General features: G+C 44.0%; 2 protein-coding genes across 3 annotated transcripts; one reads left to right on the top strand and one right to left on the bottom strand.

The window, feature by feature from the left end:
* The first annotated feature begins 115 nt into the window (after positions 1-115).
* Positions 116-9,432, top strand: LOC122869005 (methyltransferase-like protein 23). The gene is given in 5 exon segments (XM_044181532.1): positions 116-423; positions 1,406-1,510; positions 1,617-1,854; positions 5,695-5,779; positions 5,893-9,432. Coding segments are annotated over 5 exon segments (720 nt in total). The 5' UTR covers positions 116-303; the 3' UTR covers positions 6,065-9,432.
* A 41-nt stretch (positions 9,433-9,473) lies between these two features.
* Positions 9,474-12,631, bottom strand: LOC122869002 (GTPase IMAP family member 9-like). Of its 2 annotated transcripts, XM_044181529.1 has the most exons (3): positions 12,546-12,594; positions 11,261-11,301; positions 9,474-10,588 (listed from the first exon to the last, which is right to left on the bottom strand). In XM_044181529.1, the coding sequence occupies exon 3, from the start codon at positions 10,527-10,529 to the stop codon at positions 9,780-9,782; it is 750 nt and encodes a 249-aa protein (XP_044037464.1). In that variant the 5' UTR covers positions 10,530-10,588; positions 11,261-11,301; positions 12,546-12,594; the 3' UTR covers positions 9,474-9,779. The 2 variants fall into 2 exon arrangements, with proteins under 2 accessions (XP_044037464.1, XP_044037463.1); XM_044181528.1 differs by lacking the exon at positions 11,261-11,301 and having other exon boundaries at positions 12,546-12,631.
* Positions 12,632-16,763: the final 4,132 nt, after the last annotated feature.

Here is a 16,763-nt window from a genome sequence, read left to right as displayed (position 1 = left end):
CTATAGCGCCCGCCCCTGTTTCAAGAATAGAAAGCTCATTGGCCACAGCGTCTGCAAAGGCAAACCGTTGATTGGATGGAAAGTAACATAAGCCTTCCCGCCAGGCATTTAGGTGGATTTGATTGGCTGTTACAGCGTCCTCCTTGTGTTTTGGTCGATGCGGAAATAGACAAAAGCATGGCTACTAGTGATATAATTTCAATATAAATATCATTGAGGTTGTTTAGTATGAATTTCTCATCAGAAGATAAAGAGTCAGAATCATAGTTGGCGATGTAATTTTAGAGGGCATTAATCGGCACAATGGAACACAGTGAAGCCGAAACACCTAGCATAGAAACACCTAGCATAGCTTACAAAGTTTTCACGTTTGAAGAAAGCAAGAAAAACACACAGGAGTCTCTGTCTGTCACCATACCCGAGGTTTGTTTGAGTTTTAGAATAAAGTATTATACTTAAAGTACAGCAGTTGTTTATGTACCCCTGTGTGAAACTGATTTCAACTTATGATATAAATTAGCTTTTGTCTTGGTGAAGTGTTGTGCTGTAATAGAATCAAGCGGCTAACGCCTGAAAAATGTGAATTTTAAGTTAACAATGTATATATAAATGGTATGCACCCATTAGAAGAACTTACCGAGGCTGTATACGATACGTTAGAGTCTTCCCCTCAATTCGGCATTCATCCTGTGCACAATGATGTGTTTCTTTATATAAAATTTGAACTTAGATAACAGGCATGCCCATAACCATTAAGTTAACATATTGTTAATTTAAATGAACCATGGGTCAAGTGGTTTGTACCTGCTAAAACAAGCAACAGATTGAAGGTGTATTTGTTTAAAAAAACAACATACTGCATGATGGATGATGTCGATGCCCAGCTTTAGAAGACACTAACTTTTTGTTAATTGTCTAATGTCTCGAACCACTCTGGACATTTGTGGTATGATATGCAAGACATTAGGGCTGCACAATTAATGGAAATATTATCAAATCGCAATATGGCAAAAGTGCAATACCCAAATCGCGGAAGCTGCAATTTTGTGATGAAGGTAAAATGTGTGACAAACAGCTTTAAAATGAAGTACTATGGTGCTGCAGAGACGCCCCGGCCTGCAGATCCTGTTCTCCAGATGTAAGAAAACATGTTTGTTTGGTACAGACCCCAACAAATGTAACATCATCATGATTTCAATATGTTTTTCAGTGCAAATGAAAAAGTGAAAATTCCCACTAATCGTGAATCATATCGTAATCGTGATACCTGTCAAAATAATCGCAACCTGATATTTTTTTAACCAAGTCGTGCAGCCCTACAAGACATCCTTAAAATGTCCAATACGCTAGTTATGTTTTATTCACTATTTTGTAGTTTAACTTGCAGTTTAACTGTGATCCTCAGGTTCTCGACCCACAATATGGTATGTATGTGTGGCCCTGTGCTGTAGTGCTGGCACAGTATCTGTGGACACAAAGAGACGAGCTGCGAGACAAGACAGTGCTGGAGGTGAGAAGAATCACATTTCACTTTAACAGTTTGGGATCTGAGCTGCCGTCTTGGAGAAACTCGTGCTGCGACAGAGTTGTGGACAGTCTGAGGTGTCTCTCCACAGCTTGGTGCAGGTGTGAGTCTACCAGGTGTGGTGGCTGGGAGGTGCGGTGCAAAGGTGATCCTGTCCGACAACGCTACGACTCCACAGTGTCTGGAGAACTGCCGGCGCAGCTGTGAAGTTAACGGCCTCCATGATGTGCTCGTGCTGGGCCTCACCTGGGGGCGCCTCTCACCGGATCTCGCTTCTGCTTCCTAAACTGGACATCATCTTGGGATCGGACGCTTTCTCGAGCCACAAGGTCGGTTCCTACAGAATAACAATATTTACATTTGATGTGCTGGCTTGGAGCCACAGTACAAACATATGGTCAAAAGTATGTGGACACCCCTTTGGGATGAAGCAAATCAAACCCGCAGCCAGGTTCAACATCCGGTGCGAGTGGTCTGCTCACCTCGAGATGCGATGGACGCAGAATCATGCAAACACGCAGGATTTTAGAGCTGTATAGCTGAATAAGGTTAAACCCAGACTATCAAAGGGTGTTAATGTAGTCAATTCAATGAGAAAGACAGATGTTAACCACAACTCATTTAAATCCTAACGGGTCCAGAAAGACATTGAGGCTATGTGACAGACAACAACATTAAAACTACTGGAATATTATAAGAATATTACAGTTTCTCCACATTGCTGGAGGATCGAAGAGATTACTGACAAAACACACTGCATGGCGACAATTATTTCTCTTTGCCTTTATGACTAGCCTGTTTAATGTCATTGAATAATTTCATTGCACCCGTAATACTGTAACGCACCCATGGACGGCCCCGTCAGACCACGCCAGGCTCCACTGCCTGCATTCGCCCGCTGGCTGTTATAGCAGCAGACGAACCCCGTGGTTTTGCTTTTGAGCGCACGTCCACGTTGTGGCCGCGGCTCCACTACAGCTGCCACTTTTTATTCAAAATGTAAGCTTTCGCGTGACTGTGGAGAAAAATGTAATATTTGAGCTGTAATGACGTGTTTGAATTAAAAATGTACAGTCTATAAACACAACAGAGTTGTAGTTTGCCTTGTGAACCTGCAGATGGCGCTCTTAACATTTACTATCAGCTTGACCTATTGCAGCCCTGTTGAACAATCAGTAAACTAAGCTAATCAATAAAAATAGAGGACAGCAGCGAGCAAAGTCGTGCTGATCAGATAATCAGGACACTGAAGTATTTTGGTTCTAAATGACCAACAAAGATCAGACTGTAAAAAGCTGCTGTCTTACTGCTGCGACACAAGTGAGGCAGCGGAGGAACCAGACACCTGTGGAGCACCTGTACAACCAGAAACCACCAGAAACCAGTGGAGCACCTGTACAACCAGACACCTGTGGAGCACCTGTACAACCAGAAACCACCAGAAACCAGTGGAGCACCTGTACAACCAGACACCTGTGGAGCACCTGTACAACCAGAAACCACCAGAAACCAGTGGAGCACCTGTACAACCAGACACCTGTGGAGCACCTGTACAACCAGACACCTGTGGAGCACCTGTACAACCAGAAACCAGTGGGGCACCTGTACAACCAGACACCTGTGGAGCACCTGTACAACCAGAAACCAGTGGGGCACCTGTACAACCAGACACCTGTGGAGCACCTGTACAACCAGAAACCAGTGGAGCACCTGTACAACCAGAAACCACCAGAAACCAGTGGAGCACCTGTACAACCAGACACCTGAGGAGCACCTGTACAACCAGAAACCACCAGAAACCAGTGGAGCACCTGTACAACCAGACACCTGAGGAGCACCTGTACAACCAGAAACCACCAGAAACCAGTGGAGCACCTGTACAACCAGACACCTGTGGAGCACCTGTACAACCAGAAACCACCAGAAACCAGTGGAGCACCTGTACAACCAGACACCTGTGGAGCACCTGTACAACCAGAAACCACCAGAAACCAGTGGAGCACCTGTACAACCAGAGCAACTGTACAACCAGAAACCAGTGGAGCACCTGTACAACCAGAGCACCTGTACAACCAGACACCAGTGGAGCACCTGTACGACCAGAAACCAGTGGAGCACCTGTACAACAAGAAACCACCAGAAACCAGTGGAGCACCTGCACAACCAGAAACCACCAGAAACCAGTGGAGCACCTGTACAACCAGACACCTGTGGAGCACCTGTACAATCAGAAACCAGTGGAGCACCTGTACAACCAGACACCTGTGGAGCACCTGTACAACCAGAAACCACCAGAAACCAGTGGAGCACCTGTACAACCAGACACCTGTGGAGCACCTGTACAACCAGAAACCACCAGAAACCAGTGGAGCACCTGTACAACCAGAGCACCTGTACAACCAGAAACCAGTGGAGCACCTGTACAACCAGAAACCAGTGGAGCACCTGTACAACCAGAGCACCTGTACAACCAGAAACCAGTGGAGCACCTGTACAACCAGACACCAGTGGAGCACCTGTACGACCAGAAACCAGTGGAGCACCTGTACAACAAGAAACCACCAGAAACCAGTGGAGCACCTGCACAACCAGAAACCACCAGAAACCAGTGGAGCACCTGCACAACCAGACACCAGTGGAGCACCTGCACAACCAGACACCAGTGGAGCACCTGTACAACCAGAAACCAGTGGAGCACCTGTACAACAAGAAACCAGTGGAGCACCTGTACAACAAGAAACCAGTGGAGCACCTGTACAACCAGACACCAGTGGAGCACCTGTACAACCAGACACCAGTGGAGCACCTGTACAACAAGAAACCAGTGGAGCACCTGTACAACCAGACACCAGTGGAGCACCTGCACAACCAGAAACCAGTGGAGCACCTGCACAACCAGACACCAGTGGAGCACCTGTACAACCAGACACCTGTGGAGCACCTGTACAACCAGAAACCAGTGGAGCACCTGTACAACCAGACACCAGTGGAGCACTTGTACAACCAGAAACCAGTGGAGCACCTGTACAACCAGACACCAGTGGAGCACCTGTACAACCAGAAACCACCAGAAACCAGTGGAGCACCTGCACAACCAGAAACCAGTGGAGCACCTGCACAACCAGACACCAGTGGAGCACCTGTACAACCAGACACCTGTGGAGCACCTGTACAACCAGAAACCAGTGGAGCACCTGTACAACCAGACACCAGTGGAGCACCTGTACAACCAGAAACCACCAGAAACCAGTGGAGCACCTGCACAACCAGAAACCAGTGGAGCACCTGCACAACCAGACACCAGTGGAGCACCTGTACAACCAGACACCAGTGGAGCACCTGTACAACCAGACACCAGTGGAGCACCTGTACAACCAGAAACCTGTGGAGCACATGTACAACAAGAAACCACCAGAAACCAGTGGAGCACCTGTACAACCAGACACCAGTGGAGCACCTGTACAACCAGACACCAGTGGAGCACCTGTACAACCAGAAACCTGTGGAGCACCTGTACAACCAGAAACCAGTGGAGCACCTGTACAACCAGACACCGGTGGAGCACCTGTACAACCAGAAACCTGTGGAGCACCTGCACAACCAGAAACCTGTGGAGCACCTGTACAACCAGAAACCTGTGGAGCACATGTACAACAAGAAACCACCAGAAACCAGTGGAGCACATGTACAACCAGACACCAGTGGAGCACCTGTACAACCAGAAACCTGTGGAGCACCTGTACAGCCTCGTCTGACTGCTGACTTTTCACCACGCTCATCCTCAGGAGCTGGAAGCTGGTAAAAAGGCCGCCATTTGCAGCAGACGCAGCCTCTTGTGTTTGTCTCAGGAGGTTTTCAGGATAAATACAGAAGTGGAGCCACAACATAAAGACAGCAGCATGTACAGACGATACTGAAGGCTAAGACTCTGTATACTTGATTGAATTTGATTGAAATAAAAGAAATGGTTCGGGTCAGCACGACAGCATCAGCAAACTCTAGTTTTCTTTATTTCTCTACTTAAGTCATATTCATTCACCTTAGTTTCACTCTTAGTTCGAATTCGTTCAGACTTTATTGAAATAGCGACAACCCTGCATGTGTCCACATACTTTTGGCCACATAGTTTATGTCAAACTGAGTGACCAAACATTTGTCACCTGTTTCAGATTTCGAAGATGTCCTTGTGACTGTTGCTTTTCTTCTAAGAGAAAACCCCGGAGCCCAGTTCTGGACCACGTACCAAGAGAGGAGGTCAAAACAACAACACAACATACACTCCAGTTATGAACCTGAAATGTGTGGTTTGACTTCAGCTGTGCATCACTGCGTCAGTTTTAACCCTCCTCTTCCTCCTCGTGTTTCAGTGCCGACTGGTCGATCGAAGCGTTGCTCCGCAGGTGGAAGCTGAGCTGCGTCGACGTTCGGCCGGAAAACTTTGACGCCGATAAACCCGAGCTGGCCGGATCGTCAACTCCGGGCATCCACAGTGTCCAGATGATGATCATCACGCTGAAGGCAGACGATGTCGGGCTGTAACAGACTAGATGTCGGTCGCTGTGCCGTGACTTTAGCACAAACTGAGACTGACGGTGTCAACAGCGGTTCCAGGAACTCTGAAGGTGGAGAAATGAATGTCAAACATGACATTAAACGTTTATAGTTATGAAGAAAGGTCACATTTTACGTGTTTTTGTTTAATGAAAATGTGTCACGGATTCAAGTGTTTTCAGTCTTTTAAAGCGTTATGAAATATCAACCTGAATCAGATTTTAAACAGCAGTACGTCGGGTTTCATTTGGCACATTTTAAATGTGTAACATTAAAGGTCTCGTTCCTTTTGCATGTGTCTGACTTCATCCTTATCTGTGAAACGTCTCAAAGGCAAAAATCTAACCTGTTATTTTAACTTTCAGTGTTTTTGTCCCGTTTCACACTCTGTTAGAGTTATATACTGTTTAAAGTTTGTTTTTGTCGTGGTGGGAGTGCAGGCAGCAGCGGAGGGACCCAAACGCAGACGAAACAGGCAGGCTGGCGCAGTGCCATCATTTATTGTACATGAACGAGCTTACAGGCAGCTGCTGGTTGATAGTCAGCAGACAGGATGAACAAAGGAGCAAAGCGTCTGGGTTGGTATATGTATGCAGATAAATTAAACAAAGCTAATGAAAAGCTAATCTCTAGGATTCCGAGATGGATAAGCTAAATCGGTGTCAAATGTGATTGGTCAATACTACCGAAACCAAAGTCTTGTCCCTCACCAACAGATTCTGAATTCATATGCAGATATCTGTTTATAGAGATTACAATAGCATCAACTATCATAATTATGCAGACGACACCCAAATTTACCTTGCTCTGTCACTAAGCGACTTGATTCCCATAGATTCTCTCTGCGAGGGAATGGAACAAATAAATGAGTGGATGTGACTCCAGCTAAATGCAGATAACAGAGATTTGGTGCAAAAGAACCACACAAACGTCCGATCCCAAGATGACGTCCAGCTTAGGAAGCAGAACGAGATCCGGTGAGACGTCCCCCCCAGGTGAGGCCCAGCACGAGCACATCATGGAGGCCGTTAACTTCACGGCTGCGCCGGCAGTTCTCCAGACACTGGAGTCATGGCGTTGTCGGATATGTAGTGAGCAGCTGATGAGTGAGAACAGGTGGGCGGGGAAGGTCAGGTAACTGTAGGGCTGATTAGAGACACGGGAACAGGTGAGGAGATGGGTGTTACAAGCTCTTATCTAATCAGGTACAGCGTTGGGCTTCAGGACTCCACTGGGTTTATTATTTGACATCTGAGTGAAATATACGTTTTACTCCACTCGTTTTCTAATTTTACATTCAAACATACAAACAGCAAAACCGCACTGAGCTTTGCTATCCGGCCCTCGCCTACCGAATACAGGATTTACTTGTAATTGAGTGTTTTTCCATCAAGGAGCCGAACTTCTTCGATCACTGTAAAAGACTATGAGAGAGGAAAAAGACCAACAGAGTCGTTTAAAAAGAGTTTTAATAGTAAAACACTTTTAAAAACATGTCAACACATCGAAACCACCCAACTGCCACCACCACAATCACACGTGCACCGTCATGGTCCGAACCGGGACCCAGGTACACCCCCACCACACAGAGCTACAGGCGGAGGAGCCACGGTCTGCTGCCATGATGATCTCCTCACTGAAGCTGGAACATAGAGACAGTTTAAGGAAAATGTTGTTAAAGGCGGGTTGAATGTTTGTCATGTTTAAGAATAGATCCTGAACACTGAAGTCTGACTAACACCACAAATTGCCCCAACATTAAAAAGTTGCATATGCCAAATGTCACTTAGAAATCTTCCAATTTAAAGTGTCTGGAAAGGCTGTAATGTGTCAGGAGCACAGCAGTCTGTGTTGGTGCGTTCAGGATCACTATGGAAATATGTTGTATATTTTTTTAATCCTGTTTCACACTTCATGCTTTTATACATAACACTTCTATAGTTAGTTTTATTTCGTGTTCCTGCACGTCCATGTTTCATGTTGGACTGAATCTTTCTGTAGTGTTTTGTTTGTGTATTTGTGGGCGAACACTTGGACCAGTGTGTTGAGTGTTTATGGCAGAATGAAAACCAAAGTGTTCTGCCTTCATTGATCCGTTAGAGAAGAACTGTGTGTTTTCTCCTGCGACCGCCAGAGGGCAGCGTTTCATTAACCAGCTGCACGCTGAGCTTCAGAGCAGCCATCAGCTCACATGTGACTAATAACATGTAGGCCTTTCACACTGCATGTTGTTAGAAAACCCCGGGATAAGAGTTGACCCTGGAATAACTTCTCACACACACACACACACACCTTGTTAAAACATTTGTATTAATCCAACATTTATTAACTATTTCTATTTAAATGACTTAAAGGTGCTATAATCAATATGTTTATATTTGAAAGGGGTCTCTCATAGTGACGACTCAGTTATCAGCCGACTGTGCAGTTCCTCTTAGCTCTCCGGAGCATTTTAGCGTCTTTCAGCTCATTGTTTTGGTTTTACGGTCTGTAACTTTACTGCTCTGGTTCGGTCTCGCAGCTCTCATCAGCATCATTGCCAGACGCAGCAGGAAGCTGTTTGCAGCTACAAAGCTCTGAAAACCTTCAGCAGAAGCTGAATCAAAATAATATATATGAATCAAATAATATAATACATTTTATTAACCAAGCAAAACAACCAAAAATAGTCTGATAATAACCTCATAATGTAACCAGACTGTATAACATACAATATTATGTGTAATATGTCTATTTATGAAAAATATAAATCAAGTGACAACAAAATGTACAATGACAAAAAAACAGCCCTTTAAACCTCATGTAGTTAGAGATAAGACCCTAGACATAACGACCAGATACAGTTCAATATTAATGTACAGTAAAGTCCATATTATCAGATTAGATCAGGTTCAAAAACAGCAGATAACCAATCAAAGTCCACAGAGATAATCCCCACTGTACAATCTCTTAAAAGCTATTACTGTGACATTATCTTACAGATCACCATTGATTATGGATGTCAGTTAAGAAAGATGGTTAAATGTCCGTGAAGTGGACGCGTTAACATGTCGACCTGATGGTGGCGCTAGATGGAAAGTCGGAGGATCAGCAGAGTTATTACAGTTCATCCTGAGGGGAGCATGAACGATGAAGCACGTCTCATCACAGTCCAGCAGCTGCTGATGCTTCAGTCTGGACCGACTCACTGACACTGACGTTACATATAAATGTGCTTTCTAGGAGACGGGGTTGATCAACATCTTTTTGGATGTTCTGCTAGCTTGTGATGCTACAGTGACTTCCTGTTTACAGAGTTGATTGCTCCTGATTGGACAGCGCTACAGATTTACACTTTACTAAAGTCTTTACTAGCTGAGACATTTCTTAAGTTTTAATGGTGCAACCTGATTTAGTAAATCACTAGTTTGAAACTGGTTAGTCGTTACTGAGAACTCAGAAAAACTTTATGTTGAGACTCAGACACAATCCTGCTCTCTGTTCAAATGGCGTCAGTGTTTTTATAATAAAGCAATTTAAATGCATTTCTTTTTTTGTTAGGCCACTAACCCTTTGGAAAGCCCGATGACCAGTTCCGTTCTAATGTTATTTGCTAGATTGATATAAATATATAAACGCATGATATAGCGTTCAAATATTTACAGTTTTTTCTTTGTTTGCCTGAAACCAAACCTACACCCTTGCTCATAAGAATAATGACAATTCACTGTATCACACATCTTTTAGCCTTAAGGTGTTCTGCTGTCACGATCCCTACACCTCCTAGTGCACCTCCCACTGCAGCTCCTGCTGCAAGTCCTGCTGGGATCCCAATTATGCTCCCAGCAAAGTGAGAAACTGCTGCTCCGAGACCTGCTCCAGCCAGAGCAGAGCCGTTAACAGCGAGTGCGATTTTCCTCCGAACTCCAGAACGTTTTCCTTCGTTCTCAGGCTTTCCTCCATTTTTCTGAACCATGGTGTCGATCTTCTTCAGAAGCTCGGTGACTTGAGACAGATTCTGATCAGTGTTGTCAATAACATGGCATCCCCCGTTACATTCATTGACAGTGTTTTTGAGATCACTGTTTTCTTCAACAAACTTTTCTATAGTTGTGTTCTTCATTTTATCTCCATGGGTGAACAAAACCATAGTGCGGTTTACCACATTTTCACCGAAGGTGTTCTTGATAATCTGAAATATGCCCTTTTCAGCATCATGAAATTTGTCCAAACAGGAAAGCACAAACAGGATCACATAAGGACCAGCAAGCGAGACACGTTTCTTGAGCTCCTCCACCACCTCCTCATCTTCTTTATCTGCGTTACACAGACCTGGAGTGTCGACAATAACCACGTTTCGTCCTCCGATCTTTACTTCTTCCTTCTTACATTTTTCTGTTCCAGGGAGAAAACCCCTTTGACATTCAGGATCAGTTTTCTTATTTTCCTCTGAGCTCCTCAGGAAGGTGTTCATGACTGCAGTCTTCCCAACTTTAACCTTCCCAACGAGCACAATCCACAGCTCTGATTGGGCTGTTGGAAAATATTACACAAACATCAGTGGTGGACAAAGTAATCTGATCTTTTAATGCAGTAAAAGTAGCAATACCACAGTATAGAAATACTCTGTTTCAAGTCATGCTTTAAAAATTTTACTTAGGGGGAAGGTTCACCCCAAAATTAAAAATATGTTTTCCTATTTTCCTCTTACCTGTAGTGCTATTTGTCCATCTAGATGGTTTTGGTGTGAGTTGCTGAGTTTTGGAGATATTGGCAGTAGAGATGTCTGCCTTTTTGAATATAATGGGACTATATGGCACTCGGCTTGTGGTGCTCAAAGCGCCAAAAAACAGGCGTAGCCAGCGGATATCCCGATAACAGATAACGGATATCCGGGCCAAGACTACTTCTTCCGTGCGCCGGTCATTGTTTACTGTCCAATTAGCGATCTGGTAACCCATCGGCTATCGTCTGACGACGATTTGAATGCAGATAAATTAAACAAAGCTAATAAAAAGCTAATCTCTAGGATTCCGAGATGGATAAGCTAAATCGGTGTCAAATGTGATTGGTCAATACTACCGAAACCAAAGTCTTGTCCCTCACCTACAGATTCTGAATTCATAATGCAGAATGTAGATATCTGTTTATAGAGATTACAATAGCATCAACTATCATAATTATGCAGACGACACCCACATTTACCTTGCTCTGTCACTAAGCGACTTGATTCCCATAGATTCTCTCTGCAAGGGAATGGAACAAATAAATAATGATTGGATGTGACTCCAGCTAAATGCAGATAACAGAGATTTGGTGCAAAAGAAGGAAGCCCAAGAATTATCGCTCATCTCAACTCCAAAAACCAAAAACCCAGTCAGTGTAATCTTGGACTCAGAGTTAAACTTTAACAGCCACATCAAATCAATTACAAAGTCTGCATTGTAGCATCTTAAAAACAGCAAACATCATGGGATTCATGTCCACGCAGGACGGGAGAAAGTAATCCATGCTTTAATTTTCAGCAGGTTAGAATAATGTAATTGTCTTTTCTCAGGTCTCCCAAAAAAAAAAAAAAAAAGCAAGAAAATTAAATACATCACACCATTTCTCAGGTCTCTTCAGGGTCTCTGTCACTGGTTTCCTGTCTGTTTATAAATCTCTAAATGGCTTCGGACCAAAATATATCTCCATTGTCTTTTACCATTTGAACCCTCTGGGCCTCTCAGGTCATCAGGCTGCTAACTGTTCCCAGAGTGCAAACTAAACATTTAGTCACTGAGCACCACAGAGCTGGAACAAACTTCCAGAGGATATTAGACCACCTTTAAATCCAGCTTAAAAACTTTGATGTTCTGACCTGGCCTTTGACTTACCTTAAATACTCATCATGAACCATCTCCCTCTCCTATCCTGTATTTGTGTCTCTGTTCTTAACTTTTTAAATTTCCTTTAAAAATGTCTTTCTTTTTTTAATGTTTTAAATGCTTTATGTAAAACACTTTGAATTGCCTTTGTGTATGAAATTTATACAAATAAACTTGCCTTGCCTAAACACGAGGTTTTTGCTGTCTTCCAATTTTTCAATCTGTATTTTTGCTAAGTTTCTTGATTTGAATAAAAAGCCAACACACAGGTCAAGTTTTAGCCAGAACATAAAGTTAGTTGTTATGTCAAGTCATCAAGACAAACAAAATATCTGGTAAGTACACATATGCTGTTAAAGAGGTTATCAAATACTACATATTACAGTAAATGGGGTCTGTGCAGACTGTAAAAATTAGAAAATATCAAATCTTGTACTTTTAGATGTTCAGTCAAATGAGTAGAAATGTGTTAAATACTTATTATGGCAACTGAGAGCTGACAAACATCATGTATCATGGATATAACTGATTAACTGCTTTATATTAGAGAAAAGGATTGTTGTGCCATATAGCAAACCCAAACACCACACTGAGTATTAGTCCTGTTTAAGAAATATACTTACAAGAAAGTAAAGATAATTCACTGGGCATCTTTGTCTTGTAGAAGCAGCTGATCTGTGATGTCTTGTCACTGTGGATGTCTTGTTGTGACTATTTTAATTTCCATCTCATCTTTATATATTATAGCCTGCTTCTAGTTCCCTCCCCTGAAATACACATCACTTGTTCCTAGCCAAAATCTGACCAGTCACAGATCAGAAACAAAAATTTAATTACAGGCAACAGATCATGGGGCTGAGCAGAAGTACGTTAAGTAGAGTACATTCCCACAGGTATTGAGAACTGATTACCAGAGAAATTTGTCAGTCAGTTACATTCACACATGGCCCTGCAGTTCATTATTCTGTTCAAGAGTAATGATTGAAGAATCCAACAGATCTGGCATGTAACATGAAATACCAGAATGTAATCTAACAAGGAATCCCTGCAGTAAGTCCCGCCTTTGTGAAGCTCATCTCGTTCAGTGTGTTTCTTTTAAATATAATCTTTTGTTTTTCTGCTGCAGCGGAATTACAGACTCGTGAGCTTGAGTTCACACATTCGGGTGATTTCCTGATAAGCTAACACAACCATCGCCAACCAAGCTAACCATCACAATTCAGTGCAGTCTGCAAACACCAGCCAGCAACTTGTCTAACTAACTACTAGCTAGCTACAGTTTTATTCACTTTCTGTTGGTCTGTTGACCTCCACCGTGATGATCTTCAAACCTCCTCAAACTGCGGCTATGCCTCGTGCTCGCTGGCTGGAGGCCACTTAACCCGACAACTTCTCTACTTGGGGCAGGAACTTCTGGCACTTGGAGGTTCTGGGCTCAGTTGGGTGACTCCAGACCGGACTCCTCCTCCATCTCACCACGAGTGGATCCTTCGTTGCTCTCTCCTGTTCCAGGCCTCTCAATCTGCCCTCAGGCCTCGCGGATTCTTGCAGACCTCGCTACAGATGCGTTACGTGTGCCAAGGTCATTGTCTTATAATCCATCCTGCTGGGGGTGTTTATTCTGCCCGCCCTCTCAGACCCCCTGAGGGTATCTTTCTGAAGGTCTGTGGGCTGATAACCCTTCCTGCCCCGGATGCCATCTTTCCTAACTGCCAACATACTCTCCAGTTTTTACCAACCTGTTCTTGGTTGTTTCTGGGCCTTGATCAGACCACAGCTTTCAGCACCTGCAGCACCTGCAAATGAATGTCATTTTATGATGTGGAATCATATTTGTATTGTTATTGTGAGTGTTTATTGTATAGAAAAAGATGGATTACATTGGGGGCCAAATTATTTTATTGGAGGGCCAGATTTGGCCCATGCAAGGGCATAATTCATACTGGCGATGGGGATAAGGTGGATGGATAAGGTTTTGACTTTTCAAAACTTTATTTTTATCCCCCGCACTTTTATAGTTTCAAGTTGATTTTCATACTAAAATCTCTCTGAAGATTTTCCTTTTACCGTCCAACCACCGCAGTGCAGATGACAGAAGATCTGAGCTGCTAAAAATAAGCTTAAGGAGCAGCGGCGAGTGGTGTCTTGTGACTTTTGGTTGGGACAAACATCCAACAGAATCTTTACATGCACAATTCTGCAGATACATTTCACACATACACAGAAAAACACCAACAGATGCATGTAGAGCAGAATTAGGCAGATACCCGCTGATAGTTAACATTCAAAAGAGAGCGCTCACATGTTTTAATCACCTTAAATCCAGAAGCCCCCGACACTCTGACCAGTCTCACAACAGCACTGCTTTCCAAACACCAGTCAGAGGAAACCAAATTATAACACGATGTATGTAAAGAAACCCATCTGGAACATTGTAAAGAAGAAACTAAAAGCCAGAGTAGATCAGAAAGTTATCTAGCCCTAAAAGAGAGATAAAGAACTGGCAGAATATCTCTCTGCTGTCAGAGACAGATCCTGACCATCCTGCTGATCCTGCTGATCAATATATTTCAACGCAACCTGAGGACACACACATGCACACACACATGTACACACACATGCAGTGTTTATGTAGTTTTCACTTACTTGTATTTGTATTTTTAACTGCAAGTCAATATTTTTTATTATTATTATTATTAGTATATTATTTTACTTATCTGTATATATTCTAATAGCAAATTTTTTTATTTTATTTTACACATGCAATGTTAACATCTGTTTCCCATGCCAATAAAGCTTAACTGAATTGGATTGAATTGATTGACAGCTGAGCTGACAGGTGCACAGAGACAAAGTAAAAAAAAACAAAAACAAATAAAAACCTTTGTCCTTCACCCTCCGCGGGTGGTCTCATCCTTCGAGCTCGGGTCCTCTACCAGAGGCCTGGGAGCTTGAGGGTTCTGCGCAGTATCTTTGCTGTTCCCAGTACTGCACTCTTCTGGACCGAGATGTCTGGTGTTCTTCCAGGGATCTGCTGTAGCCACTCCTCCAGTTTGGGGGTCACTGCCCCGAGTGCTCCGATGACCATGGGCACCACTGTCGCCTTCACCTTCCAAGCCTTCTCCAGCTCTTCTCTTAGCCCTTGGTATTTCTCTAGTTTCTCATGTTCCTTTCTCCTGATGTTGCCATCACTCGGTATTGCCACGTCAACAACAACGGCTTTCCTCTGCTCTTTGTCCACCACCACGATGTCAGGCTGGTTCGCCATTACCATTCTGTCAGTCTGGATCTGGAAGTCCCACAGGATCTTGGCTCGGTCGTTCTCTACCACCTTTGGAGGTGTTTCCCACTTTGACCTCGGGGTTTCCAGTCCATACTCAGTGCAGATGTTCCTGTACACTATGCCAGCCACTTGGTTATGGCGCTCCATGTATGCTTTTCCTGCCAGCATCTTACACCCTGCAGTTATGTGCTGGATTGTCTCAGGGGCCTCTTTGCACAGCCTACACCTTGGGTCTTGTCTGGTGTGGTAGATCTGGGCCTCTATTGCTCTGGTGCTCAGGGCCTGCTCCTGTGCAGCCATGATGAGTGCCTCTGTGCTGTCCTTCAATCCGGCCCGCTCTAGCCATTGGTAGGATTTCTTGATATCAGCCACTTCAGCTATGTTCCGGTGGTACATCCCATGTAAGGGTTTGTCCTCCCATGATGGTCCCTCCTCCAGCACCTCTTCCTCTGTTCCCCATTGCCTGAGACATTCCCTGAGCACGTCATCTGTTGGGGCCTTATCTTTGATGTACTTGTGGATCTTGGATGTTTCATCCTGGATAGTGGCTCTCACACTCACTAGTCCACGGCTGCCTTCCTTACGGCTAGCGTACAGTCTCAGGGTCCTGGATTTGGGATGGAACCCTCCATGCATGGTGAGGAGCTTTCGCGTCTTAACGTCTGTGGTCTGTATCTCTTCCTTTGGCCACCTTATTATTCCTGCAGGGTATCTGATCACTGGCAGGGCGTAGCTGTTTATTGCCTGGGCCTTGTTCTTGCCATTGAGCTGACTTCTTAGGACTTGCCTTACTCGTTGGAGGTATTTGGCAGTTGCTGTTTTCCTTGTTACCTCTTCGAGGTTGCCATTTGCCTGTGGTATTCCAAGATACTTGTAACCATCCTCAGTGTCTGCTATTGTTCCTTCTGCACAATGGATACTTGCAAGTGGCTTGCCATTGGCCTCAAGGGTGGTTTTCCACAGCCTCATCGAGTTTGCAACAAAGTCTCTTAGAGTCCTGTTGATGTTGTACATCTCCAAGCATTCAGTGATCCATGTGTGTGGCATTGAGTCATATGCTTTCTTGTAATCAATCCAGGCAGTGCACAGGTTGGTGTGTCGGGTTCTGCAGTCTTGGGTGACTGTTCTGTCCATGTCTGTCTTATCTTAGCCGCGATGATGCCTGACATGAGCTTCCATGAGGCAAGTGAGGCCTGTAGTTCTTTGGATGTTGTTGTGGGGTCTCTGAATGGCTGAAGAAGAACAAAATGAAGACTTTAAAGTGGCCTAGTCAAAGTCCTGACCTGGATCCTATTGAGATGCTGTGACATGACCTTAAAAAGGCAGTTCATGCTCGAAAACCCTCCAATGTGGCTGAATTACAACAATTCTGCAAAGATGAGTGGGCCAAAACTCCTCCACAGCGCTGTAAAAGACTCACTGCAAGTTATCGCAAACGCTTGATTGCAGTTGTTGCTGCTAAGGGTGGAGCAACCAGTTATTAGGTTTAGGGGGCAATCACTTTTTCACACATTTCCCTTAATAATAACAACTTTCATTTAAAAACTGCATTTTGTGT

The sequence above is a fragment of the Siniperca chuatsi genome, linkage group LG21, assembly GCF_020085105.1.
Source record: "Siniperca chuatsi isolate FFG_IHB_CAS linkage group LG21, ASM2008510v1, whole genome shotgun sequence".
Classification (NCBI taxonomy): Eukaryota; Metazoa; Chordata; class Actinopteri; order Centrarchiformes; family Sinipercidae; genus Siniperca; species Siniperca chuatsi.
The sequence above is the reverse complement of the archived record's forward strand: the minus strand, read 5'-3'. Positions and strand labels throughout refer to the sequence as shown.